This window comes from Falco rusticolus, chromosome 5 (assembly GCF_015220075.1).
Source record: "Falco rusticolus isolate bFalRus1 chromosome 5, bFalRus1.pri, whole genome shotgun sequence".
NCBI lineage: Eukaryota > Metazoa > Chordata > Aves > Falconiformes > Falconidae > Falco > Falco rusticolus.
In genome coordinates this window covers 51,155,914-51,183,175 of record NC_051191.1, presented here as the reverse complement: position 1 = coordinate 51,183,175, position 27,262 = coordinate 51,155,914, and the positions used below count along the sequence as shown (strand labels likewise).

The window sequence follows — 27,262 nt, the reverse complement described above, 5'->3', positions numbered from 1 at the left end:
AGGTTTGAAAAATGCATGTTTTGTTAACTGAATACCAGAACATGTATCCTAATCAAGCCACAGATTTCTGTCATGTTGATTACCAATTATGCTGTAGTATAGGCATCCCACTGAACTTACTATAGCTCACTGGCAGAGGATCCTTTTAAAGCCTTATATTTTTACCACTTTAATATCCCACAAATTAACAAAAAACTGTATATATAGAAAAAATGAAAAAAATAATACTGAAAATCATAGAATGGTAGCATCATGAATTTCATGGTTTATTTTCTGTAATATAACTGTAGAAAATGTTAGTATATTTCTAATAATATGACATACTATATTTTGTCATTTCTGTACAATGTCTTTTCCAGATAAAACAAATTTCCAAACTCCAAAAATGTACATTACAGAAAATATAAGCAGTATTAAATAACTTTGGCAAAATTATTGAAATTCTTAAAACCGTTTAAGTAGTGAAGTTTCTTGAAATGTTTTATGTCAAAATAGAAATCAGATTATTTTGTAAATTATATGTAATTGCTGGATTTGCTTTTTTGATTGTTTTCATATATGCTGACTTTTCACTTTCAAAACAAATTAAAAATCAAGGAAAACATGCAAAAAATACTTGATATCTCTATTTTTATGACATACTTTGTAAAGACTTTGGAATAAATATGTATTTACATTATATTAGTCCACACAGGCAAAAAATAGCAGTAAGTACAATTTATCTGTGCTTATTCACTTACATTCCTAAAATTAGATTAGATAAAATTTATCATCCTAGTATAAATTAGTTACATCCACTGAGAAAGAATATGATTCTTTCTTTCTGCCTGCCATCTTAGAATAGAACAAATTGTGTCCTGAGTTTTCTCATTTCTCTCTATTGGCTAGTGATGAAGCCCCACCACTTAAATTAGATGAGCTTCCTAACTGCTAAGTTAGGTGAGACATGTCTAAGTTACTGATGTAAATGGCAAAATTATTGTTATATTCATATATTCAGAATAAAACATATGCATATCTTGAATAATTGAGTTAAATAATATACACTGCATTCATATTAATGTATAACTGCTGTCTAGATTGTAACCTACACTATACCTCCATCTAGAAAAATAAATGAGAATAAGCTTTTCCGACAAAAATAGGCATGTCGAATTTTCCTGTGTTTGGAGCTTGGGAACAGTAAAAAAAAAAAAAAGTCATTGTATTATGCCTTCAAAAAGAGGAGACTAGGAAAGAAGCAGAAAGAACAGTCAACTGGCAGAGTTTTAAGTGTGACAGACAGAGAGACAGTTTACAGTGTCCTTTATATATATGATTTTCATAAAGTACACATCTACTACAGCACAATTACATATTCATTCTCCTTTCAGTAGTCTAGGAACTAAGGAAAAAAAGGCCCGGGTCTTACATCTTTCTATATACGTTTCTGCATGTATATCTATATAAAATTAAAGTGATGAAACATTAAATTGTAATGCATATTATATATAAACTCAGACATTACTATTATCTTTGTACAATTTATATGCCATGTATAAACATATTCATTATATAGTTCTGTTTGCCGAAGACTGCTTCTTTTCAATGATCGAAATAAATTATAAGCCCTATAGTATCCTTAATCTGAAAACATTAGAAATTTGCCTTTATTTATAATCTATTCATTATAATATACTTTCCTGTTGTACTTGATTTTTGCTTTCTGAAATATTCAGTGAAGAAGCCTAGAAACCAAGCTTCAATCACTAAATTACTGATTTAGTTGTGTATTCCTTTTGAGTTAGCCTGCACTTGTATTACAGAAGAGCTTAGAAAAGATGCTGTGACCTTAGAGGTGCTTCCATTTGAGTAAATTGTTAAATCAAGTTCTTGTACTGTTTTTTCAGGAGTATTCAATGTCAATGGTTTAGTAAGCTTTAATTAATAAAATGTTACTGAATTTACTTTGCAACATCCATAATCCTGGTTGTTGCTCAAAATTCTTTTTAATTATTGGTAAGAAGTCTTTGGCAAACTGTGTTATACAACCAAGAGAGATTTTAGTATATATCAGAGATATTAGTTGAGGGTAACATCTATGTTTCTTATATATTCTTATATTTCTGTATATTTATATATATTGTGTGTATATATTGTATATTTATAATTCACTATTTATATCAGTAAATAGTTGACATCTTAAGGCCTGAAAAGTGAGGTCTAAAAATGCAGGATAAATTATATTTTAGGTATATTTACTCAAAAAATATATGATACTGAAATAAAATGCATTTTATATACTACAGGGACATGACCATGTGAACGATCATGTTTTCATAAAGACAAAACATATAGTGCTTCCAAATTATTATCCTTTAATTCAGAGGGGTTTTTAGAAAGTCTAAGTCAAGATTTTCAGAAATATTTTGGGGCATTGCTCAACTTTGTTGTACTTTTTATAGATCTTATCTTCCAAAGGTAGGTTCTTAGAATTCCTGTTTAGAGAATTCTAAGGTTTTTATCACTGAAATTTACAGATCTTTTCTTCAAAGTCTGGACGGGGTAGTTTAATCCTAAAATAACTGAATTCTGTTCCTTGACAAAATAAAATGAATTACAGAATAAAAGAAATGCTGTGGACATAGTATATCTCAGTTTAAGGAAAGCATTTATGTACTTAAAGTATTTGATGTGGTTCCATGTTATATGTTCAAAGGGAAAATTGACGGTGCATTAAATTCACCCAGTATTAAAAAAAAAAAAAGTAAAAAAATATATATAACCTAAAGAGAGCGTAGCAATTGTTCAGTTAGACTAATTAGTATGTTATGTTCTCATACTACTTTATATTCCTTCCAGAAATCATAGTTATTTCTTTATGCTCCATGGTAACTATTTCTTTTTTTTATTTCTTGAGGTGGTATTTTGCGTGTAGTTTTTTGTTTGTTTGGATTTGGGTTTGTTTTGTCATCCTTGTTTTACCACTGCTAAGATTTTAATCTCTGTTACCTAGTGCCAGCAAGTTGCAAAAGTAGGTGTGTTAGAACGACCTTTTGTTTATTATATTTTCTGCCTTTCAGTTTCCCATAAATTTACCTTCCTTTTGTAAAAAAGGACAGAAAAAAAGTTCTTTTTACATGATGTATAATTTCTCTTTAATACACATACATCAGCCATGATGGTTAGTGGCTTACAGTCAGAGTTATGCAAGATTCAAATATCAGTCCTACACTCACTGGTATTTTTATTAATTTCATAAATATTGATGTGAATTGCTAGTTATATTTTTTTGGTTTAATACTTTTCTAAATAGTGTAGTGTAGTCAGCACCAAGTGGCAAGATGGGCATTGAAATATTCTGCAAGAATTAGGAGTTAAATAATTTTATTTTTTTTTTTACACCTGGGTAGACAGGATGATTTTTTTTATACTAATGTCCAGTTTGTGAGAAGACTATGACAATTGTCAACTCCATTCTGTCATCCTAATCTGGTTCTGGTCAACCAATATTGGACCTCCTACATGTTTACATTGTTTACCTGTCATCACATTTTTGTCATTTTATTTCTCTGCAAATTTTAAACTTTATTTTCATTTTGCTTCCTGTCTTGTGAACTGCAATCTTTTGACAGCGATTTCCAGAAGAATCAGAATTTAAAAGTGGAATGCAATGGGAACTGTGCCTCTGTTATTTGAAATACTGCCCAGAATTCTTAATTTTTCTCTTCCCCGAATTCTAGTCTTTCAGGGAGCCTCTGATACCAGTAAAACACTGCTTTCCAGAAAAAAAATTAAAGATTTGGATGTGATTCTTGTAATTCTTTAATCATCCCTCATTCAAAAAATGTCCCATAAATACTGTCTCCACTACAAAACATTTATCAGTTTCATTTCTCAGATAAATTCAAACTTAACCATTCTGTTAATCAGTGAAAGTAAAGTTTAGTAATGCCTTTATTATAGTGGAAAGGCTTCAAACTCAATGGAGAAAAAGAAACAAACACACACCAATAATTTTTATTTCACTTTCCTTTTTATACCTTTCTCTCCATTCTTCTTTTTCCTCTTGACAGAACCGCTGCCTTGATTTTTTTTTTTTCCCTTCATTTTATTGATAGAGTCCTTAGAAAGTCTTCAGCTTTGTTTTAAACAGTGTATGGTACAGCTACACGTCTTTAAAAAAATCCTGGTTTCCTGCATCTTTCTCCTTAGCATTAGTATTGTCTATATATTCTAGTTCCATAACTGCTGTCTTTCATTTAGGATTTATAAACTCCCTGTGTGCAGTAAACATCTCATTTTTGAGCTCTCTCTCTTCATGCTTTTACTCATATTTTACCAAGGGCTTTCTGGTGGTCTGGTGGTCTTTTTTATTTTTCTCTTTTCTTTTTTTTTTTTCCCCCTCTTATGCAGTCTGAATTAGTTTGCCATGTTATAGAAAGTGAGTAAAAAACATCTTAGAAGCATGAGATCAAATATGGAAGTACTTATTTAGTAGTCCTCTCATTTCTCAGCATTACCTTGCTTAGTAGAATCCCTAGAAAATAATAGTAAAATTTATGATTTCTTCTTAGAAATTTGTAGAAATACTGTAAATTTATAGAGCGTATTTACAGTACAAACTACATATTATCATCAGCAAAATGCTGAACTCAGTTTACCAACTGTTGTCACAATTTTAGGAATAAAGCTGTCTCTTCTGTAAGCTACATCAGCTTATGTGACGACATGAATATTAAAGGACAAGAATTTTGTCCAATGAAAGATGTTTAAAATTTTTGTGCTCAGAAAATGAAGACATATAGTGGGTGACAACATGTTCTACTGTTCTGAAGTAATTAATATTTACTAGGCTTTGATACCTAGTAGGAAAGCATGAATATTGTTTTGAACATCCTTTCAACACTTTTTTTTTTTTACATACTAATATCTCTGTACATCTTACCAGAACACAAAATATGCCTCAGAATAAAAGCTGTCAATCCACCATACATTAATTCATAGCATATATTTACATAGTCAGAGTAAACCAGTAGAAACTAATTAAATCTATGTTATAGGCTGAAAGAATGCAAAATACCTGCAGTCTTGAAACCCTTAAACGTGTTAGCATAGCCTGGTACCTAGGCAAAAAGCTATACAGAGATAGGGTAATTTAGCAGTGGCACAACTCTAGATATATATTTGAAATTCTATAATGACTTCCAAACAAGAGCTCAGTCATATCCTGCAGACTTACAGTGCAGACAGGTAAATAATTCTTTTAAATAATTAGTAAGAAAAGGCACTTTATTAGAAATTAATTAATCTGTACAATACTCTTCATTATATTTTAAACATTCTTCAGTGTGCTGAACTTTACTTGGTGTCCTGTATGTAAAAATACACAGCACAATGGAACTTTTTAATGTGCAGACTTACATACTAAAACCTACTTTTCTGTGTGTGGTGCTGATGGGATACATTTTATCCACATGAGAGAAGGTATTTGACCACAGATCCAAAAGTTTTGCCTTTTTGCAGTTGTGTCGCTAGCCTGTTAGTTGATATTAAGAATATAATTTTGAATCTATATGCATCAATTTTCCTATCTGCAGAAGTAATAGTCATTATATATACCATCCTTGTATAATGTTTATGTATCTGCTGGTGAAAGATGATAGCATCAGAATGTTTAACTGTTAGGAGGGGAAGGGGCCTTCTCCTCATTTGTGAACTGGATAAACTATTTGGAAGCTGCCATGTCAACAAAGGGGTAATGTTACAGATGGATATACACAGGTACAGCCATGCCAATGACAAACTGGTTACTGTATGCTGACAAAATCAATGGATGTGTCAAATGGTGGAATGATTAATTCACAAAATAAAAATAATTGGTGACAGCATAGGTCTAACTCAGTCTTTCAGAGTTTCTTACATTCACTGATTCTTTTTTCTTAACTGGGGAGATGATATATTGATTAACAATAGAAGTGCAATAGTCCTTGAAAAAACGTTATTAAAAATTCAATGAGCAGTTTATAAAGATGAAACTGGGAACCAGTATAGATATAAATCTTGTGTTTAGAAATGAAGTACATCAGCATAGGTGTCATCATTTATGTCTGCAGAGAGCTATTTTTCGTAATATTATCTGCTTGAGAAGAAGGCTTCTCTCTCAAAAATTAACATAAAATCATGAAGGTAGAAGTGAATTTCTGAGGTGAGATCCTGGCTTAATCAAAGCCAGTAAGCTGGATTTCAGTGTGATACATGCATCTAGTACATACTGCAAAAATTCAATTTTTTACTGTTTTTTTTTCTATTCACGGATATAACATCTGAGTATTCCCCTAGTTTCATAGTGTGCAATCTTAATACCTTTTTTTTTTTTTTTCCCGCAATTTAAGGGAACACACATGTAGGCCTGGCTCATCAGTGTAGTTCCACTGGTTTCCATGCCCAAGTGTTTAAAAAATTTGATTAGTTGTGAGTGTGATTAAGAAGAAGAAAATCTGGTTCAGGAAAGTACTTGTGTATAATTTTGCATAATAAGAATACTCAAGCATGCAATTTGACATATTCTGCAGGGTCAGAGCTTTTTCCTATTTGTTAAACACAGCTGAAGGATGCTGCTTTCCTCACCATTTGAAATTATTATGGAGATGCATATATATTTTTCTATGTATTAGTTAACTATGGATAGCGCATACATAATGTTTTTGAACAGACTACAGAATGATAATTTACAAAATGCTGCTTAATTCACTTTGAGGTTGCATATTTAAAATATTATTTAAATGCCGATTTTAAAAGTCACTTAGAACTTGCTTTCAATAAATTTAGCAGGCTAGAGAGAGAAATGATATGTTATCTCATGTAATTTCATCAACTGTATTTTGAATTATTAAAATAATTCAAGAGCTATGTATAACAGGTACACAGAGGCATTTCCTAATTTTTAAGTGTGTAATTTTACTGCCTGGTAGTCTTTTAGTAGGATATGGGAGTTCCTGGGAGATGTGGGCTTTTTTGAAAGAGAAACCAGGTTAAAAACTAAAAATCTATTCTGGAATGTTGACTTGCATGTAACTTAAATACCCACTTGGAACCCTGGAACCATTAGGCCTACCACAAGGATTTCTGTCATACGATATAATGAGGTAATAACAATTTTAGCTTTCCTTTGCTGTGGGATATTTGTCAAGTAGCTTCAAAAATATTTCTCAAGTCAGTGCACAGAAAAACCCAGTAATGAATGTTGGACTATTGCAGAGTTGTTGCATTGGCTGACAAATATGTGTCTAGATATCTTTTTCACCAAGACTTTCTTTACTTGTTTTTTTACTTCTAATTTGTCTCTTTTTATTGCTGACTTTTCCACACTTGTGTTCCGTAATCTTTTCTTTTATTATGAACAATTCTTGTTTCTGCTCCTCCAACTTATTTCAGTATAAGCTTCATCTCACAGCCATTCTTAGGCTTCCTTTCCACAGTCACCATCAAGTCTTGTGTTTATTTCCACAGATCTTTGTTTGATTACCTTTTTCCCCTCTCTCTCTCTCTCTCTACTCCCTTTTGTATCCATCTATTTCTTGTCAGTATTCATCAGATTCATTGTGTCCTAGTTTAACACTCCCGCTAATTTGGCCTGGTTTAGTGTACTATTTAGGCAGATCTTGAGTCCAGACTCTTAATGTCCTTATTCTCTGTATCCTTTATTATCATATCCTGTATTTTCACTTCTTGTAATTATGTAAATTCTGAGAGTTAGGATCCATTCTAGTGCCCCTTAATCCATCTTTATTCTTACTCAGTCCCCCTTTGCCAATTCACAACTTTCTTCCCCACATTTTCTCTCTGCTCTCAGTGTCAGCTCTCGTGCCAGCTATGCCAGGGTATAGTTTGCCAAGATAGCCTTTGTTTCTCTCACCTAACTCCCAAGTCAGTCTCATTTCTCTGCCAGGTTTTAATTCCAGCCCTGTGCCTTTTCTCTCACTCTCCTTCCCGTAGGAGCTTTGGCTGTTATCCTCTCCATGGTTCCTGTAGCTAGATTCCATCTGCCACAGAGAGCATGAAACATACAGGCTCTTAAGTTCCCTGACCTACCGTGATCTTCAACATTCTTTTTAGGAATAGTTTTGCTTAGCTCTGTGTAACATCATGGTAAAGCACGTTTCCATGCTGACTGATATTTTAGGGAATGTAGCCCAAAAAATCAAGAACCCTTCCAATCATGTGGAAACTTCAGTTTGTATATACTTGATCCAAATTTGGACAGATCCTAAAGCCAAGGCTCTGTTACTTGGCATACTTCAAGCCTCCTCTGCAAAGGGCAGCATAAGTACTTCACATATATTATTGGAAGTGACTAGCATTTCAGAATACTTCACCAAAGGCACATACTCAGTATGTGAAATTTCATCTTAAATGGTCAAAATTTGGGAAATAGATAATAAGCTGAAAAGACAAAATAAATATCGGGCTTTCATAACTGATGGTGCTAAAAGTCCTGTTTGTAGTTAGGAAAATGTTATATTTTACAGGAATGTATTTGGAACATTAGGTTTATTATGTTGTTTATGTTAAGTGTGTAGAGGCAATTAATAAATGTTTATAAATTATTCTTGTAAATGCTTATCTACCTGAATTCCTGCATGTGACTGTGTCATATCTTAGAGTTCAGGTTATTCAAGCATGATCTGGTTAGAACAGCATCAATGTTTGGTAAACAAATATGTCCAAGTTAATTGTTTCTATAAATTTTTAAGATTAGTCTCTAGTCCTACCAACTTGAAGTCAAGGAGATTTACAGACAAAATTAATTATTTGCTTTTAAAAAAAAAATATCATGAGTATGTTTTATCTTTCCATATGGAAAGGAGATATATCTTTACATGTTATGTGGGATTTTGTTTAAGATGCTCCTGAGGCTTCTTAATGCTATTCAAATATAAGTATGGAATACAAAAAATTAATGTAAAATTGCAATACAATAAATATATTTTTGATCCAACTTCAGTATAGCCATAAGTAACATTATTAAAAAGTAACCTTTCTGAGATTGTAGCATTTACCTTTTTCACAGACCTGCTGAACCTAGCTTCTTTCCAGAGCTTAAATTGATGTAAACGCTTTGCTGCTAAGGATTTGTTCTGGTCACTTTTATTAAAATGTTGAAGTTTTTTCTCCATGCCTTCTTATGCTGTATTTGCTCTTAAGTAATACAATATGGTAAGGACTTTGAAATAAATTATATCTCCAGACACACAATGTTAGGTGGATCGATAAATGCCCTATGACGTCTACTATACATCATAAAATTTCTATCATAACCTGTTTAACAAAGCTTTTCTTCTTGGACACCAAGAATTTCATTCAAAGCATTTTACATATTGCATTACTTATCAAAACAGAGGATATGTAAACCTTGACATTTGTTAAAAGACCCAGGCTTTAACCAAAAAAGACCAGAACAAATCAATAGCAGAAAACAGATTAAGCAACAGAAAAGTGACTGCTTAGAAATAGAAGCTTGTGAACTTAACCCAAGACAAGCTTTCAGCACATACTCAAAAGAAATGGTTATTTGATATATACAGGCACCTGAAAATCTCTCAGACTCTACTTGAACTTCATATAGTCAAATATTACAATTAAGTGAAAGTACAGTAAATAACCATTACAGCCTGTCTTCCAAAGCTTAGTTTGGGATAGGAGAAATTAAATTGCTTTTCTTGGCTAAGATTTTGTTCCCATATAAGTGGGTATTAGAATAACTGTGTTATTATTATGTTATTATTCTACATCTTAAGTTATACTTAATACACTCACCAGGTTCTATTTAATTCTAGTACCAGTAATATTAAAAATAATTATCATCATCATTATTACTGTTGTTATTCAAAAATTTTAGTACTCTATAAAGAGAGTAAAGCCAATGTAATAGTCCTAACTTATATCTACTAAAGATATGTGTATCTTTCTGTTGTTGCCTTTGGGTAAGGCCCGCTACAAATACATTCATGAAAGATAACATGAAAAGAAAGTATTATGATCATGTTTACAATTATTCATAAATCACAAATGCACTTGCGCATACCTATGTGTATGTATGCATATTAATGAAATATATGCCTTACAAATCTCTTTATATTTATAGCAAAATATAACTGTGAATGTCACCTTTTCTTTTACTGGTCAAAATGTCTGATAATAGTATTTTTATTCAGTTATATATGCTAATACATGAACCATTCATTTGCAGGATACATAGCAGTTTAGGAAAAAACGGAGGTATTGCAAATCCAAGCTTGCTGTAAAAACTGTTCACATCATTAGTAATGCTGCAAGAGAAAGATATAAGCTCTCTTAAAAAAAAATTGAGGCATGAGATAACACATTCAAATAAAGTGCACCCTGAAGAACAGTTAAAAGGTCTCACAGAGATTTTAATATTTTAATAATACCTGAATATCTGACCTTGCAGCACATAGCAGGTGTGTGCTTGGTAGAATATTTTAAAATATGAAAAATATTTTCATTTGCTATCAATCATTGGGGCTTTGGTAATATTTGCTTTATTTTTCTGTATGTTGAACTAAGTGCGCTCCCCACTTTTTTTTATTTTCTCCCCTATTCTTGAAATCAAAAAATCTTATAAAGCAGTAAATCCTCCCCTGAGCAGGCATAAATGTATTTATGTCCAAGGAGAAGTAAAGCACAATAAATATAAGAAAAGACAACAAATATAAGTGAGAAAAATATAATGATTCAGTTACCTTTTCTTTTTAATGTTTTGTTTGGTTTGGGGATTGTTGGGTTTTTTTGTTGTTGTTGGGTTTTTTTATTATTATTTAGAAAAAGACTATTTTTAAGGAAAATTTCTGTGTTCCATCTCTTAATTCAAAGTGGCATTGTCATCCTTTACTAGACTCTTTGTCTTCCCTCATCCCATTGATCTAGATAAAATTCTAACCATTTGCTAATGAAGCTGTCTTTATTAAACATCTCTGAAAGAAAAAATTGCCTGTTTGAGTACTGTAGAACCAGAAAACCTGTTGTAAACACAGGTATTGACAAAAAAAACCCACCTAAGATTAGTTTTAATTTATATGTAATATTGTTCCTTCTTGCAAGACTCTACCTAGATGCTTACTTTACTCTTAAGTACAAAACTGCTCTTACTTCACTACAAGTGCAACAAAAACCTTTCTCATATTTGACTAATACTTTAATGGTAAATTAGGTGTTTCTTTGGTTTATGACACAATTTTTCAATCATAACTAACATTTAAGCCACTAAGCAATCTATGAAGTATAATGTCTGAGAGTTAGGTATAATATGAATAGGAGTAAGGAAACTTTATCACCAAGTTTATGTGTTTTTCTGACTCATTTTGAGAATTCTTCAGGGAATAGGCTGTTGGATCTCCATGCCAGTTTTGTCTTTCGTCACCCCATTTAGAGTGATAACTGGAACAGCAGTGTTGATAACAATACCCATCTCTTAGTGCTATTTAGTTATTATCAATAGTGCTTTATCAGAAGAGCAAGCATACATATTTATGCCCATTTCAAAGATGGGAAGATGGGACATACAAAGGGAGCAATTTACAACAAACCTGTCTTGTCAATATTTAATTCTAAATTATTTGATCATTCCCTACAATGGTTTGATTTTATTTGGCTGAAAGTGCTGAGAACTGTGTAAGGGATGGAAAGAAAGAATACAGAGTAGTCTATGCTTTAATTCAGTTTGTGTAGGTCACTACTGTACAGTGAAGTTTAAAGTAGAACCTAGGAAATGTAACCAGCACTTCAGGATAAAGAAAAAGGGAGTTCTCACTGTCAGACTTTGGGATAGCCTCTGATTTCTTAAACCTGCATTCAAGGGAGCAAAGAGTCTACACCTTTAGAGCCTCTGGGATTATGCAAAAATACATTCAGGCTGAGGAAGTTATCCTGCTCAATTACTGAAGGTCTACAAATCCTGAACTATGATTCTCACAGACATGTAAAACATTGTTTTGTCAGACAGCTTATATGCACTCAAGACTAATAAGTTATTACATTTTACTCACAGAATATTTGACCATGCTACCCTCTAAACAATGCATAAATCAGTTACAATTAAAAATTAAAAAAAAATAAAAATTGTGAACTTTTGACTCTGAAGTTTAGAAAAGTAGAATTCATGCTATGACAGATGTGGCTGTTATTCTGCCAAAATAAAAGGATATATTAGTAACTTAGGAAGACTTTTAACAAGTTTCTTGGAGCAAATTACAGCGAGCCTCTGGGGATTTTTTTGTGGAATAATAATAAACATTTCATAGTAATGGAAGGACAACATATCCATTCCAATGAACTGCATATAGTTATAAGTGGAAAGGCAGGAAAACCTATATTTACAGATTTCTGAAGTCCATCATGAAAATAATATTTAGCAGCACAGACAGGTTCATAAACAAGTAAATTTGTTAGTCCAGAAACAATCCAGATTAGGCAATTAGGATGAGGTTGGCATCCTGATTTGCTAAATTGACTCTACCAATTCTAAACTAATTTTAAAATTTATTATCAAATTTTTTATTCTGGCATTTGTATTTATTCTGTTTTTAAAATAATATAATAAAAAATATTTGATTTTTCAAAACATAGAAATTAATAACTGGTATGTCTACTTTACCTATCATTGATACAGCTTTGAAGATGAATGCATAGGGAAGTCAGTCTCAAGCATGATTTAGCCCCAAACTTCTTTTCCAGTCTAAACATGCAATAGCTATTCCCATGGTTTGTTTTTTTTTTAACAAAGAACATATTCCAGTATTAATTTTTTTTTGTTGTTTAACAATTTTTGCAACTTCAGAAAACATCCCTTTAAATTAAAGGGATGCAATGTTTTGTAATATTATTGCCATGTCAGATTTACTTTCAAGTCTCACTAACTAACCACTTAATTTACTAATTTGAGGGTTTCAGCCTTCAGTGAATATGTTGTGGTTCTCAGTCAAAGGAATTAATGGCAATTTTACTGCTTGATTAAACAACTTTATTCTTTGCTCTTTAACAAAAGCCTTTCTGCACCAAGAGATATCTGCTACCATTTGAGATGTTAAATAAAAGGATCCAAACACAAGGAAACTGGAAATGCTGTAAAGGCAAGACATGAATATTTTAAGTATTTATGAGGTACACCTAGAGTGAGTTAAATATTTTAAGAAAAAAAATAATTTACTACATCTGTGGAGCAATAAGAAAATGAACAGAGATCATGTTAAAAATGCTTGAAAGCTCTTGATTGCAAAAATAACTATTTAGTAAGATACATTTGCAATAATTTAAAACTTCATTAAAAAGGGGAACTGTAGGCTGGGAAAAGCTCCTGACATTTAGATCTAGCAGACTAAAAAAAAGCATCCATGTGAAAATGAAGAAATTCTTACTGTTTTATATGTATAACTATGTTGTAGAAATTAGTAGATAGAATTATATTTAGTCATATGGTTTAAGCTTCGTTTTGTTTTGGGGGACTATTCATTGTGAGAAATTTAATTTTGCTATTGAAAATACTTAAAAGTTAAAATATCAAAAATAATTACTAAAAATGAGTGGTTAGTAACCTTTTACTTTGATAGGTCACAAAAGGTGTTTGTAAAAATGTTATTTGATAAGCTAAGATAGTGTACTAAGTTTATATACATATATATATATATATAAAAAAAACTGCTCTACTGTGAACATCATCTCGTTCTCTTACAAAGTTTGAGTTGTCTTCTACAGATGCTTTCTTCCTTACAGACGTCTAAGATATTTCCATCTGTAAAGTGTTGGTTTGTGTAGAAGAAATACTATACCTTTGGTCAGGTCTAATGGTTCTTTTATTTAAGTAATTGTCTTAAGTATTTTGTAAAAACTAATGTCTAAATTACTCAAGTGTCTATATGCATGACAAAGTGATTATTTCACTAGTTCTATATGTTCCTAAACTTGCTGTGTCACCATTCAGCATAAAAGTTTAAGTATTCCTGGGCTTTGAAAAAAAAAGAAGTCACTCTTTTATTTGATCTAATGTACTAAACCAATAACTTGCTATGTAGATATATCTTCTGAACTAGTTCTCCATCCACTTGAAGGATGAATGATGTTAGTTTCTCTGTCAAAAACATTACAGAACTCTGCATGTGTTTAAAGTATGTTCAAAATGGACAGATAGTGGCACTTCTAAAAATATGATAATTTGTGAGTAATGTTACTGTATTTTGATAAGGAGTTTGGTTTTTTAAAAAAGCACTACCTTGTGAAAATAATTGTATTACTTTTAAAACAGTGAGCAATACATAATTATGAAAGTTGTGTGCTATAAAATTAGACATATTGATGTATAGTTTTATCTTTAAAAGAATGTAATGCAGTGAAATTTAGGGAGTTTTGTTTGTTTGGGTTTTAATTTCACATATCTGTTTCTTGTTTAGAAAAGAATTTACCTACTCCAGAAAAATCATGTTTAAGTCTATCTCACAAGGAACGGATATCATTTCGAGACCATCCAGTGCAGCTCAGCAGAGGATGGGGAGCTGGAAAGAAAAGGCAAAAGCTTAAAAATTCTAGCTGAATATTGGAGATAATGTAACTAGTTGATTTCATCAAATATGGAGAGCATATGGAGAGCTGTTTCTTTTTAAGCCTGTGAATATCAATTTTTGGATTCTTGTTTATTACCAATATAAACAGTTTCAGTTAACTACATTTGACTTATTTTATTATACATGGTTACAGTGGTTTGGATTTTTTTTTTTTTGGTCAAAGTATCTTATACCTGTCAGTAAGTTATCATAATTTGTGTTTTCAATTGCTTGTATGTTCATGTGGTGTAGAATGCAGAACTGATTAACCCTACAAGGATTGTTGTACAGTAAGTAAGTTCAGGCTTGCTTATAAGAACTGATTGAGATGTGCAAATGTAATAATGGTTCATGCTCATGTGATATATGTCACATATCAAAATACTGAATTCTCATTTTCCCACAAATAAAGTACATGCTTGAAACTATGTTGTGAGCTATAACAGCCAGCAATGCCATTCTTAGAGAAGTCTGTTTAGAATATTTTACTGAAGCAGCAAAAGTTCACAGCAACCTACAAGGTTGGGATGCACTTACCTTTTTTTAGTAATACAAGTCCTCTAGAGCTTTCATCCTAAATTATAGTCATAATATAAAGCAACCTGTTATAATTTTGTACTTTCAAAGACTTCTAACATTTTCGTAAAGGGTTAAAGAAAAAAATAAATTTACCAAGTTCTTTTTTTTTTTTTCTGGGGTAATGTAACATTGCATCTACATGACACTGTTAACCCAACTTTATTTGTTCATGTAGCTGGAGTCCTCCAGACCCATGTGTAAATGTTTTGTGGTGCAAGGGGATCTAGAGAAAGAGAAGAAATATTATTTCAACTATTCATGGGTACCTAACTCATTACTTCTAGTGAATGCTTTGTCCATCAACTTACAGGACAGAAAATGTTCCTTGATTTCAAAGCTTAACATAATTTTAATGTTTTCCACTTTAAGGGTAGGAGTTGATAGCTGGATCTAGAGAAGTCTGTCTTTAGTATTTCCTCATCTGTTTTCATCCAATATTGTGCAGCCTCAACCCCCTACAAACTGAGAGAGAGGTGGGGAGGGTAATGGGGCTTGAAACTTCAGTCAGTAAAGAACATAAATTCTTATGCTGTGGCTGTTTTAAAAATGTACTTCCATTACATATGACATTATTTTGTGAGGTGCTTTTTATGCTAACATACCCATATAACTATGGATTGAAAGCAGTTATCTCCATTTTTGTGAATACTTGCATTCATTTTCAGATTAAAAGATGGCTGATCTCATGGAAAACCTCCAGTAAGTAACCTTGCTTGTTTGAATCAGCATGCTGGTTTTATCATTTTACTGTTGAAAAGTCAATGCAGCCTACTTCAGAAGAGATTCCTCTACCTTTCTGAGGAGTGATGGTCAGTGAAGGTTGCTTGGCCTGACTCTAAGAACGCTGTGGTTGACAGCAGGGTATAAAATACCACTAGATGCTTATGTTATCCAGTTAGTTTCCCAATGTATGTAGTAAGTGTTAAACAGGATTTCCGGATCTGCTATATAATGACTTTTAAATGTCACCCCCGAAGACTGAAGCTTTTGTGATTTCACTTGTAGCATCAAGGATATAAGTTTTGTAGGAAAAACTTTGTTACTTCAAAAATGTCTGCCACTATACCTGGCAGTGTGGTCAGTAAATAGATACACCACTGTTATGGGTGTTAACTGGAGACCAAAAAGCAAAAACAAGCAGTTCACAATTTAACACTTCTTGCAGAGTATTCCCTCTATTTGTCTAGAGTGTCCATAATATACAGCACATTGCCACAGCCATAAATAAGAGATACTTGTATTTCAGATTTCACAAATCTTTCTACATCTATATCTACCTCTATGTCTAAAAAAGATCTGCTGTACAAAAGTCATCATACCTGATCTCTTTTGCTTTCCAGGTGTTTCTGAGTGAGAAATAAAAAAAAAAAATAAATATGTTTTAGCAACATTTTTAAAGGCATTTTATTTTGAAAAGGGAAAAAATAGTAGCTTTTTAACATACAATTTACTAAATTACAAATTGGATTGACAATATTCACTGACAGGCCTTTTCAGATTATAAAATGCTCAGTCTGCTATTCTGTAAGTTGATATTGTCAAGTTAAGTAGTACACCCAACAGGAATTAAATATGCCAAAACTTGTTGCTGTTTTCATTACATAACGTTGCGATGTGTAATAGGATGATGTCATCTTATTTTATCCAACACATTTTTTTAAGAATTGCAATGTTGAAAGCATAGTCTGTCTGGTCAAATACGAATAAACATGCAAGCTGCAAACTTCTGTTCAATCTAGCAGAAAAATCTGTATTGCTTTCAAGAATAAGCTGAAGCAACCCTAGATCTGGACAAATGCCTACTATTCATAGTCAACTCTTACAGTATGTAAGGTCAGAGGTAACACGAATGCTACACATGGTGACATATTTGACATGAAGCCCTATTTTGCACAGCAGAAAGCTGTTCCATGCTTTCTTGGGTTTTCTTTCCCTTCTCTCTCTCTCTCTCTCTTTCTTTTTTTTTTTTTTCTTTCTCCCCACCCAATACAGCGATTCCCGTTTAGGACAATAACATGCTCTTAAAAGTTAAGTTTCTCTGGCAATCTATTCTGATGTTGGAGCGCCCGAGCCACAGTGACAGCCCAGCAAAACCTGCACCAGAAATCCCTGAAACTGCAGTTTTCTAAATGCACTACTACTGCCTTTGTGGTGTTCCAGACCTCTTCACAGCTCACTAGCATCATCTCCTCAGAATTTTTTTCTGATCCCTGTAGATTGTCTAACATGAAAGAGGAGTGAATCTTCATGTGAATAAGCTCTTGAAGAAACCTTCCTTGGATGTTTGAAGCTCAGGTCTCAGAAATGTGGAAGGGTGTTCATTCAAAATTAAGAATGAAGCAACCGACTTCATAAATGCAACCGAAGTGCATTTATGCATTGATCCTTTGATGGGTGTCATGTGCCAAACCGAATTAAAAAGCTTTCTGGGACTCTCCTAAATAGATCCGTGGAGTGCCTTTCTCTGTGCAACTTACCTGAAGGTCTGCACATTAATTCTTTAAACCCCCAGTCGTTTGAAGCGTGGCATTAGGAGCATCATTACCTGCTGCAACAGAAAAAATGCACCCCAAAATGCATATTCTGAATGAAAATGAGGTGTTAATGGTAGTCAGATAACCCGTACCTGAATGACAAAACACTGTGAGGAAACGTTTCTTACTGAATAGTGGGTAGATTTTCCTACTCTAAGACACTGAAACAGTAACCATGCTGCCTCAAAAGATTATTGCTCAAAGAGATTTCTTGTTTTAACAGATCTGTAAATAGCAGGGAGACAACGTATCTGTAGCCTAGGCATTGCTTTGGTGCAAGTGAGTTGGTGTCACGTTTCAACTTAGGATTATGAATAATTAATTATAATTATTTACTATTATTCAAACACACATTCATTAAAGAAGTCTCCAGCATACTTTATGTTTAACATTTTTCAAAAACATGCCACAAGAGATGTCTAAATCTGGCCTCAGACACATGGGTGCAAAACTGCCACTTAGCCTCCCACTACAAGTGTTGTACACACTATGAAGAATATACTGGATTAATATCCTTTTGATTTTATTGTCATATCATTATGATAATACAATGTATATTCATGAAGGTACAATCTTTGATACACACTGAAATTACTTGTATTAGCATTAATGAAAGCTAGGATAATATTCTGGGACACTGTGCTTTCTTAGTATGCTTTTCTTTAATCAGAAAAACACGTATGAAAAATAGCTATTACCACATGGCCCAAAAAAGGCAGGAAAGGAACTCAACCATATTATAAAAGATTGGGTAGCCTGATATCACATCTGAGATCCAAGCTGTTTGTATTTAGCTGTACTAGCGGGGGGGGGGGGGGGGGGGGGGGGGGGGAGGGGGGGGGGGGGCGGGAAGACACCAGCATACTTTCAGCATACTTTGTTGTTTTGTTTATTTCTTTTTACAGTCATAAGTGAAAAACAAATTAACTAATTTTATTTTTATAGGAGTTGCAAAAAGCTTGGGAGCTTTCACCAGTAGTCTGTGGAAAGCAGATGAATCACAGTCACTACTGATTTCATTATTGCATAAGGGCTTAGAGAATGGAAATCGTGCCCCACAGTGAGCTACTACAGCACTTGTTAGAGCCTGTATATATCACCTGTCTGGTAAATATATATGAAAGCGGGATGCCAGCTGGTCATGGATGTAGCTGTAGTTAAGTAGGAATGGGATGCTTCTCACAGAGGGGCAGAAAAGTGTTCCTAGAGTAGGGAAAGAGATATAGGTATGGCCTGCCAGTATTGATATAGCTGAGTCTAAAGCAGCTTTGGGTCTTCTGGAGCACTGCTTCCCTGGTTTTCAAGGTAGATGGTGTACAGGGGAGTGCTGACCACATGTCCTTGGATCCATCCTCAAGGCACTTTCTGGGTACCAAGTTGTGCTGAGGGTTTGTTAGCACTAAAATCCCTACTGGAGAGATGTTCTTTAAGTTCCATGGTGGCCAATGGACAGGGACTGAGTTTGCAAAGAGATTTTTGGTAGAAATATTGTGTAACTGCCCCAGACTGGACATCCTTACAAGGACTGGAAGTTGAAATGAATGACGTTATGAACTACACTGTTATTTGCAAGGCAGTTGGACAAATGGATTGTTCTTCACGAGCACAGATGGACTTCCTCCATTATTTTTGAGCCATAGATGCTGACACAAGAGGTTAGCACAGACCTAGTTGCCAAGGACTAGCATTTGTTCCTCTCATGGTCTTCACTTGAATGATAGATTTGTTTGGGGTTAGCAACATTTTCTTACTTTCTTAGTTGATTGATTGCTATTTATATAGCTAGGTTTTGGGGGGATTTTTTTGCATCAAACACTAAAGAAGCTCAAATGCCCGGCTAGATGCAAAATTTCTTCTGGATGAAAAGCAATTGATATCTCTTTGACAATAAGCAGGTAAGAGCATTTTGTATTGATAACAACCAATGCCGATTTCACAAAGTTAAGACATGATAAAAAAAAAATGTTTGTTAAAAGCTGAGGGGTGGGTTTTCTTTATTCCTAGTGCATTCATTTATTAAATTTCTCTTAGACAAAGAAACCAGAGGTTAGCATATATTTTTTTTTCGTGAGGCACTACTTCAAGCCTGAACGCAAATAAGCAGCAGCAATTAACGGAGCCACAGCCGGTGTGCGCCACAGACATTCCGAGGTACAAGACAGACAGCTTTCTAGTCAAGATCGCTATAGCTATTTAGTTAAAATTCTAATAAAGGATAAATGCCTCTGTTCCAAGACAGCTTAATTTTCTGTGTGTGAGAGCCATGCTTAGAAAAGGAGAACGTAAGAAAAAAAGAAGAAAAAAAATTATATTTCCCTGCTATGCTCCGTTAATTAGGTGAGAGCTGTCCCTTCAAAATTGCGTGTTTTCTGCCACCATCGCCATGCGTGGGAAGTTCGAGAGGTTATTCATTGCAAGAACACAAGTCAGCCGTAAGCTTGTCTCTAATTTGCCTAATACGTTGCCGTTCGCGCGATTTAATAAAATGCTCCAGCAATTTGCCTTTAAAACAACAGTTCCCTTAATGTGAGAAAAAGAGGCGTGCCGCGGGGCGGACAGCACGGCTAGGCGAGCGACGGCAGGGAAAAGGAGAACATATCGACCACGCAGTCCCAAGAAATGGTAATTTCTGGTGGCGTTTTCTCTTCCGTTGCAGTTTATTCTTAATTTGCGGCTCCTGTGAAAACTACCGAGGGCTGAGCGCGGGCGCGGGGTGCCGCTGTGTGTGTGGGGACGGCGACGGGGACCCCGCGGGGGGATCTGCGTTTGGGGCGTCCTCAAGTACGTTCGTTCCCCAGTTTACGAGCCACGGCTTCATTCTTCATTGCGGGTGCAACCCCATTGATTTCTGTGCGACTTTTGCCTGCCGGGGGGAAAAAAAAAAAGAGGGTAAAAAAAAAAACCAACAAAAAAACAATAGCAGAGAGCTGCCCCTTTGGGCAGCCGCCTCACGTTAGTGCCATTTTCACTGGTTTTTTTATTGCAGGTGATGTCTCGGGAGGCTGCTGCGCTCTGGTAACGTGCAGCTTGGCCGTGCGCCGGGTGAAGCTGGGAGCCTCGCCCGGAGGGCGCGGGGAGGGCTTGTCCCGGCTCTGAGGGATGTGCTGGCCGTGGTGTCAAGTGGTCCAGAGGGCGACGTCCTCTCTCTTGGCGGGTACCTCTTGGCCTGACAGCAGGAGGCGAGGTAAGGCTTCAGCTCGCACCACCCCCGCTGTCCCTAATAACACCCCGCGGCCCCAGCGCGAATGCGGACGCAAGTGCGAGACGTGCCCGCTGGGGCACGGCCCCTCCTGGCGCTGCCCGAACCCCTCCAGGAAGAGCCACCGCACAAACGGGCTGGGGAAAAGGTCTCTGGCTGTGACATATGCCAAGTACGGGTTTTGTCAGGAAAAGTGAAATATTCCGAGGCAATTTGTAATACACTGGATTAATTTTGATTGCCCAGGGTAGCAACAAAAAGAAGACTGTTTCTAACCATAGGCTGGGGGCTGGCTTTATTTGCCAATATCAATATTTACGTGGAAAACTTAAAATATGTTGTTTTTCCAAGAGCTGAAGTTTTAAAAGGGGAGGAGAAGGAGGAGGCCCGTGGATGAAATATTAGCAGCATATCGGTTAACCACTAAATCCTTTTTTGTATTCATCTAGCTGTTTCTGGTAAGAAGGGCAGAGAGTCTGAAGACTCGAGGATAGATGCTCCTTAATGCAGGCTAGCGTTTCAAAAGATACAGGCAGCTCTCAGCAAAGGACAAAATAAGGCTGAGACTGTACAGAGCCGGGCGCTGAAAGACCGGAATAAAATTGCTCTGTGGCTTTCAGCATCGCTGAATTACACATTTTTAATCAGATCTAGCACACATCGCATGGGGGGGGGGGGGGGGGGGGGCGGGAAAAGCAACGGTTCTTTCAAACGAGCTAGCCTTGAAAACCAGCAGTCCCTGTCAAAGCAGCTCAATGCATCCGTTTGTTAGTGCCTCCAACCTGAACAGGGATCTATTTCTTAGCCCCTGTCCCTCTGTCTCACACCTTCCTTTAGCTTCGTGCTTAGAAACCAGAATGTCGACCTATATTTCATGCCTTAGAAGAAATCAATTCATCTGAGATGACAAGGCAGCCCCCCACACACTCTCCAGGCCCCTCGATACATTCAGAGCCGCGGGGTCGCTCCGGTAATGTAGCCCGTATATTTTCGGAATCGTCCCAATATTAATCAAACTGCCAGCAGGCGGGCAGACGGAGTACCTGGCAAAGGAGGGTTTTTCTGCTGCTCTGCTCGTTTGCAGAGGTGCGCTAATGCTCGGTGCTCTGCAGTCAGCGCTCTGCAGCGGTTCGCGATGGGAGAGCGGGATGAGCTCGTCGGCCAAAAAACAAAACCAAAACTAAACAAAACAAAACAGCTTTATTTAATTAGACTTCTACATTTAAAACTCTTAATCAGCTCCGTTGGGGGAGCGCCTCTTCCTTGGAAATAAATTCCGGGGAGCGGGGGGAGAAGCAAATGTTCACCCATAACATACTGCGTAACCTACTAGTAAGCTTTTTAACGTTTGGATTTTTCTCCTAAGGCGTCTGTTTCTTGGTATGAAGAATGGTGTTTGTATTTTGCCTTGCGTGTATCTCTATAATCTGCTGTAAAGCAGGGCGGAGCGGGCGGGGGGAGGACTCAGCTTCCCTAGAGCAGATGCAGCCGCTGGGGCACAAACCCGGCTGGGCTAATCCAGGCAGCAGGTTTGCCCCCCTCCCTCCCCCGAAGGCGGGTGGGACAGGCGCCTCCGGCTGAGGGAGAGAAAGGCTGTGCCTGTCTTCCCTATGATCCGGAGTGGAAAGCGCGATCCTACTCTGATTTGAAGTGCAGAGGGAAGAGAGAGGGAAAAAAAAAAAAAAAAAGCGGATGCGAGAAGCGTCTTTAGGAACAGATCTCTTCTTCCTGGTAATGTTAAACTGCACGGGGCTTTGAGTCCCACGGCCCGACTTTCAAATCCTTTCTAAACTTGATAAAGGGCTACAATAGCAGCCCGATAACACAGAGATTAAATTCTTGTAGGATTTGTTTTTATAGCACATATGTAAGTAGGATTCATTATAATTTGGACTAGATCAAAATAAGAGATTAATACTTTTATAGAGCATCTTTGCTGAGATTTCCTATGGGGCTAAGATTAAATCCACACACTAAATATTATCTCATTCCGTTTTGTGTTGAAAGAAACGTTAGACGGTTTGAGAAGAGTCATTACGTGCTGCAAGAAGGAAAGTGTCGAGGTTTGTCTAGCTCTGACAGCCATCCCGCTTTCCCAACGGGAAAAGAGGGACGGGGCAACTTTCCCGTTCACCGCAGTTTCTTCATTTTATCTGCGCAGGTGCCACGCAGGAAACTTCCCGAACAGCTGAGGTGCTGTCAAAGCGCCAAACTGCAGGCACCGTGAAATGACTGCTGTCGTTACGTGTTGGCTGGTGTGTGGGCAAAACCTGTGAGCGTCTGAACCTCGAGTGTGGCTGGGATATGCCCCGGCCTCGGGCCCAGCGTAACGAGGAACGACACATCGTCTTCCCTGTGCGAGATGAGCAGGACTCTCCGGTTCCGTCCCCTGCCCCCGCAGAACTAACTGAAGTACCGAGGGGAAGCGTAGTCGGTTGGCTCCTGCTATTCCACTTACATCCGAAAATACAGATCCCAAGGTTTTTGATAAAGTCACTCCAATCATTCCAATGTCAGTTAGACACTTCCCTTCCAAGCGGAAGGGTACCCACCCACACCCCAGCCGATGTTTGTTTGATTTCTGGGGTGAACACAAACTGCCTTTTAAGAAGAAAGTTCGTTAAACTGGGCTTGGATCGGGACCTTTTCGCAGCCTGGCTGCGCAGATCCGAAACGCAATCGTTACTTTTAGGCTTTAGGATAGTGATGCTTAACATACTTGGGGGGGGGGGGGGAAGGACGGACACCCAAAAAAAGTCTAACAGCCCCCAAATCTCGGCTTCTTTCAGTGTTCATTGAGATGTATTGCACGAGGATTTTTTTGCTGGCAGTAAGAATACTTCACATGATTCTTCTCACAAACAGGATGTCTGGAAAATCCTAACTCAGCCGAGCTACATTTTGAATCTGTAATTTGCAATTCGCCACATTCCGCTGGGAGGGAGATGTGGAGCAAGTCGCGCAATGTCTTTCTACACCTTCTTTCGCCTCCGCAGGTCAGGGCGGTCGTTCCCAGGGCCAGCCGATGGAAACGGGGGTGATGGTCTCTCGGAGGGTCTCTCTGTAGCCGAACTGCTGAACCGACCTAGCGCCATGAAAGCTCTGGGTCCGAACGTGGAATGAGCAACTAGGTAAAGCCTCACCAAAGAAAACAAGGCTTGTGGAAATACTGAACCATTTGAGCACCTGTTTTTCGAGATAGTTCTCTTCGCATTTCATGGACCCTCCTTTCCCCCGCGGATGTTGGGGTATTCGATCCCATTCAAGGAAGCGCATCTCCCCCCTTCCGCCCCTGCCGCCAGCCCCCGGCCGCCCCTCGCTGCTGGAGCTGTTCCCCCCGCCGGAACACCCAGCTCTCACCTGCGTAGCTTCCCCTTCCATTTTCCCGGGTAACTGGAGTGTGTGTAAGTGGAAGGAAGCGAACAGTACCCCCAAAATTCGTTAAGCCCAGTCCCAGGTACTGCTGTTTTCTTCCCATTCAGTCCCTAAATAAATTTCCTGTTACAACTTTTCTGGAGGAACGAGAAGTGTTGGTGAAAAATAAATTAAATAATAGAAGTATCTTCTCTGTGTCCTGACATCCACAGTTAAAACCCGGTATTAGAAATGGGGAGGATGGGACCGGGGGGGTGGGGATTCCTGGGCATGTGGAAGGGAGACCCTCGCCCGCAGTGATGCCGTTCTCACTATACACAAACGCAAGAATGCGAGGAGGGCTGTTGAGGAGACCCCTCAAACATGCAGCAGCAATGTTTCGGCTGGGAACCGCGGCCCAGAGCAGCCGCGGCAGCATCAGCTGGGAACCCGCTCTGTCCCGCACCGCGCGTCCCGCACCGGGCTCGCCCATCTCTGCTCCTAAACCCGTTCACTCTCCGGCAGCGAGACGCTTGCGATTTATGCGGGATCCTCATTCCTGCGCTCGGGTCTCTCTAAGTTCTGGTTCTGGAAGGGAAGGAATGCGAAAGCGGAGGGGGAAGGCAGCCCTCCTTCCCCGCAGGAGCCCCGCCGTGCCGAGGCGGGGAAGACTCCCGCGGTGTGCGCGCCCGCCGTGTCTCCGGGGGCAGGCTTCCCCCGAGGAGCTCCTAGGCACGGCAAGGGCGAGCTCCCTCACACCACCTCTGGCCACGAAACGTCTCTCCATCACACGTAACACCCTTTCACAGAAGGTTTAGGAGATAGTCCATCTCTGGAAACACAGCGGCACATCTGCACACAGCTCTTAATAACCGGGGCTGCCTGGCGGAGGGAGTCAGTCCCTGAAGAAAGATGCTTTTCAAAGCTGTCTCACCTCAGCACAGGATTTTTATTTTATTTTATTTTATTTTATTTTATTTTTTGCTTTGCCGCCTTCTCTCCCGGGATCTGTCCAACCCCTTTTAAATGGTTTTAGCCCGCTGAAGTCAGCTTTCTGTTTTCAGGCTTTTAAAGAGAACGAACGCCATACGTGGCGCCAATTCTCCCCTAGGTTACATCTCCCCTTCCCTTTGAAGTCAGCTGGGTTGCGCAGAGGTAAATGAGAGCAGAATTTGGCCCCTGGAGCTAACAATGATGTGGAACTACTCTGATTTTTATTTTTTTTTTCCTCCGGGGTGGAGGAGGAACGGGTTTTGAAATCCGGTTATAATTCGTGTCGCTCTCTACCTTCAATACTCCGGCGCTGCGAGCGCGTGCATAACTCATGGCGCTGCCCTCGCCGGGGAGCGCTGCGCAGAGACGGGGCGCAACGCGCGCGCAGCCCCGCGGGGTGAAGATGCTGAGGGAGGGGCCCTGTTCTCCGCAGCGGAGCGGGGGGGCGGGGGGCACAGAGGACGCGCAACCCGCCCCGAGCCCGGTGCCCAGCCGGGCCGGCGCTGCCCCCGCCCTGCGGGTGAGCCACGGCCGCCGGGGTGGCCGGGGCGGCCGCGGGGGTGGGCGAGGAGCGGCGGCGCTGCCGGGGCGCGGGGCTGTTCGCCGCCGCCCGGCAGGGAGCGAGCGCCGTCGCCGGCTCGTCGCCGCCAGCGGGACACGCGTGTCCCCACGGGCGGGCACCCGCGCTTCCTCAGCCGCTCTCGAAAAAGCCCTGCTGCTGCTGGGAGCTCTTGGCTTTTTTACGGGCACATGAGATGCTCCTCGTCCCCGGCTCCCCTGGAGTTTAATAGCTGCCTTTAAAGAGGGACATTTATTGGGGCAAAAGTGGATCGCAGGCTGCAACGACGTTGCATGTGTCTTTCATTTAAAAGACACCGAGACCTCCTTTTTTTCTTCTCATTTTTGTCCGTCCCCCAAGGCATTTAGAGCTTTTAAGGCACCGCTATACACAAGCTGCCGAAACGCCAGCACACGGAGATGCGGGCGGCAGGGGCGGGGGGCAGGGACGGGACCTGTTTCCCCGAGGCTGGAGCAGGCGTTGCTCCAAAAGGTGCAAGGAGGAACCGTACCGCTTCTTCAAATAAATCCAGGGACGGTAATTACCCCTGGCTCGGCTCCGGGGCCCAGCGCTGCCCCTCGCCCGGGGGAGGCAGCGGGCTGGCCCCCGTCGCACCTGGCCGCGCACCGCGGGCACCGCTCGCCCTGCGCGCGCCTTCCCCCGGGAGCTTTCGGGAACGGCTGCCCCTTCTCCCTCTCCCCAGGCGGGCAAAGCAGCACCCGCGCCCACGAAAACACCCCGACCAGCGCCGAGCCCCCGAGCGCCACCTCTGCGCTCTCCCCCGGCGGGGCTGAGCACCCCTGCGGCGGCAGCGGGGGCGGGGGCGGCCTTCCCGCAGCCGCAGGCAGGTAGCGCTGGGCAGCGGGCGGGGTGCGGGGGCGGCGGGCCGGCTCTGCGGGGCGGCGGGGAAGGGCAGGCTCGGCTGTGCTTGTCTCGGGTGATGCTCGCAGGTACTCGACTGTACCTGAAACAATCATCCCTCACTTGGTACCCGTTTCTTCGGGGAAACATCGAATCGGAGACCAGCTGGGGAAGGAGAGGAGCTGCTCGCCGGGAGATAACGCGGGACTCGAGCTGGCCTTCTCGTTCCCTTTGGCTGGGCTCACAGGTCTGTCGAATGCTCAGTGGTCCCGGCCGGTCATTCCCGCACCTATACTTCAACCGCTCGTTAAAGCTTATCTCCCCCCGCCCCCGCCCCGGGGGACATGGGGGAAGGGGCCACTGAAACTATTTCTAAAACAGCCTTAATGGAACAGACAAGCTCGGGCCCACGATGCCGAAATACTCATCCGAAGTGATTGCAGACGCGGTTTTCCTTTACTCCAACAGGCGCTCCTTTTACCGGGAAGCAGGGAGCAGCTCTTTTCCATAAAGTGGGCCTTTTCTAAATAGTTCCCTATCTCTCTCTTGCCTGTGTTGTAAATCCTGTCTGTGTGCTAAAGGACCAAGG

General features: G+C 39.0%; 1 protein-coding gene across 1 annotated transcript in view; it reads left to right on the top strand.

The window, feature by feature from the left end:
- Window positions 1-14,584, top strand: part of LRRIQ1 (leucine rich repeats and IQ motif containing 1) — a 113,547-nt gene extending 98,963 nt beyond the window's left edge. The window contains exon 26 of the mRNA XM_037389905.1: window positions 14,445-14,584. Coding sequence (XP_037245802.1) covers window positions 14,445-14,584 — 140 coding nt within the window. The remainder of the gene's footprint in view (window positions 1-14,444) is intronic.
- The last annotated feature ends 12,678 nt before the right edge of the window (window positions 14,585-27,262 follow it).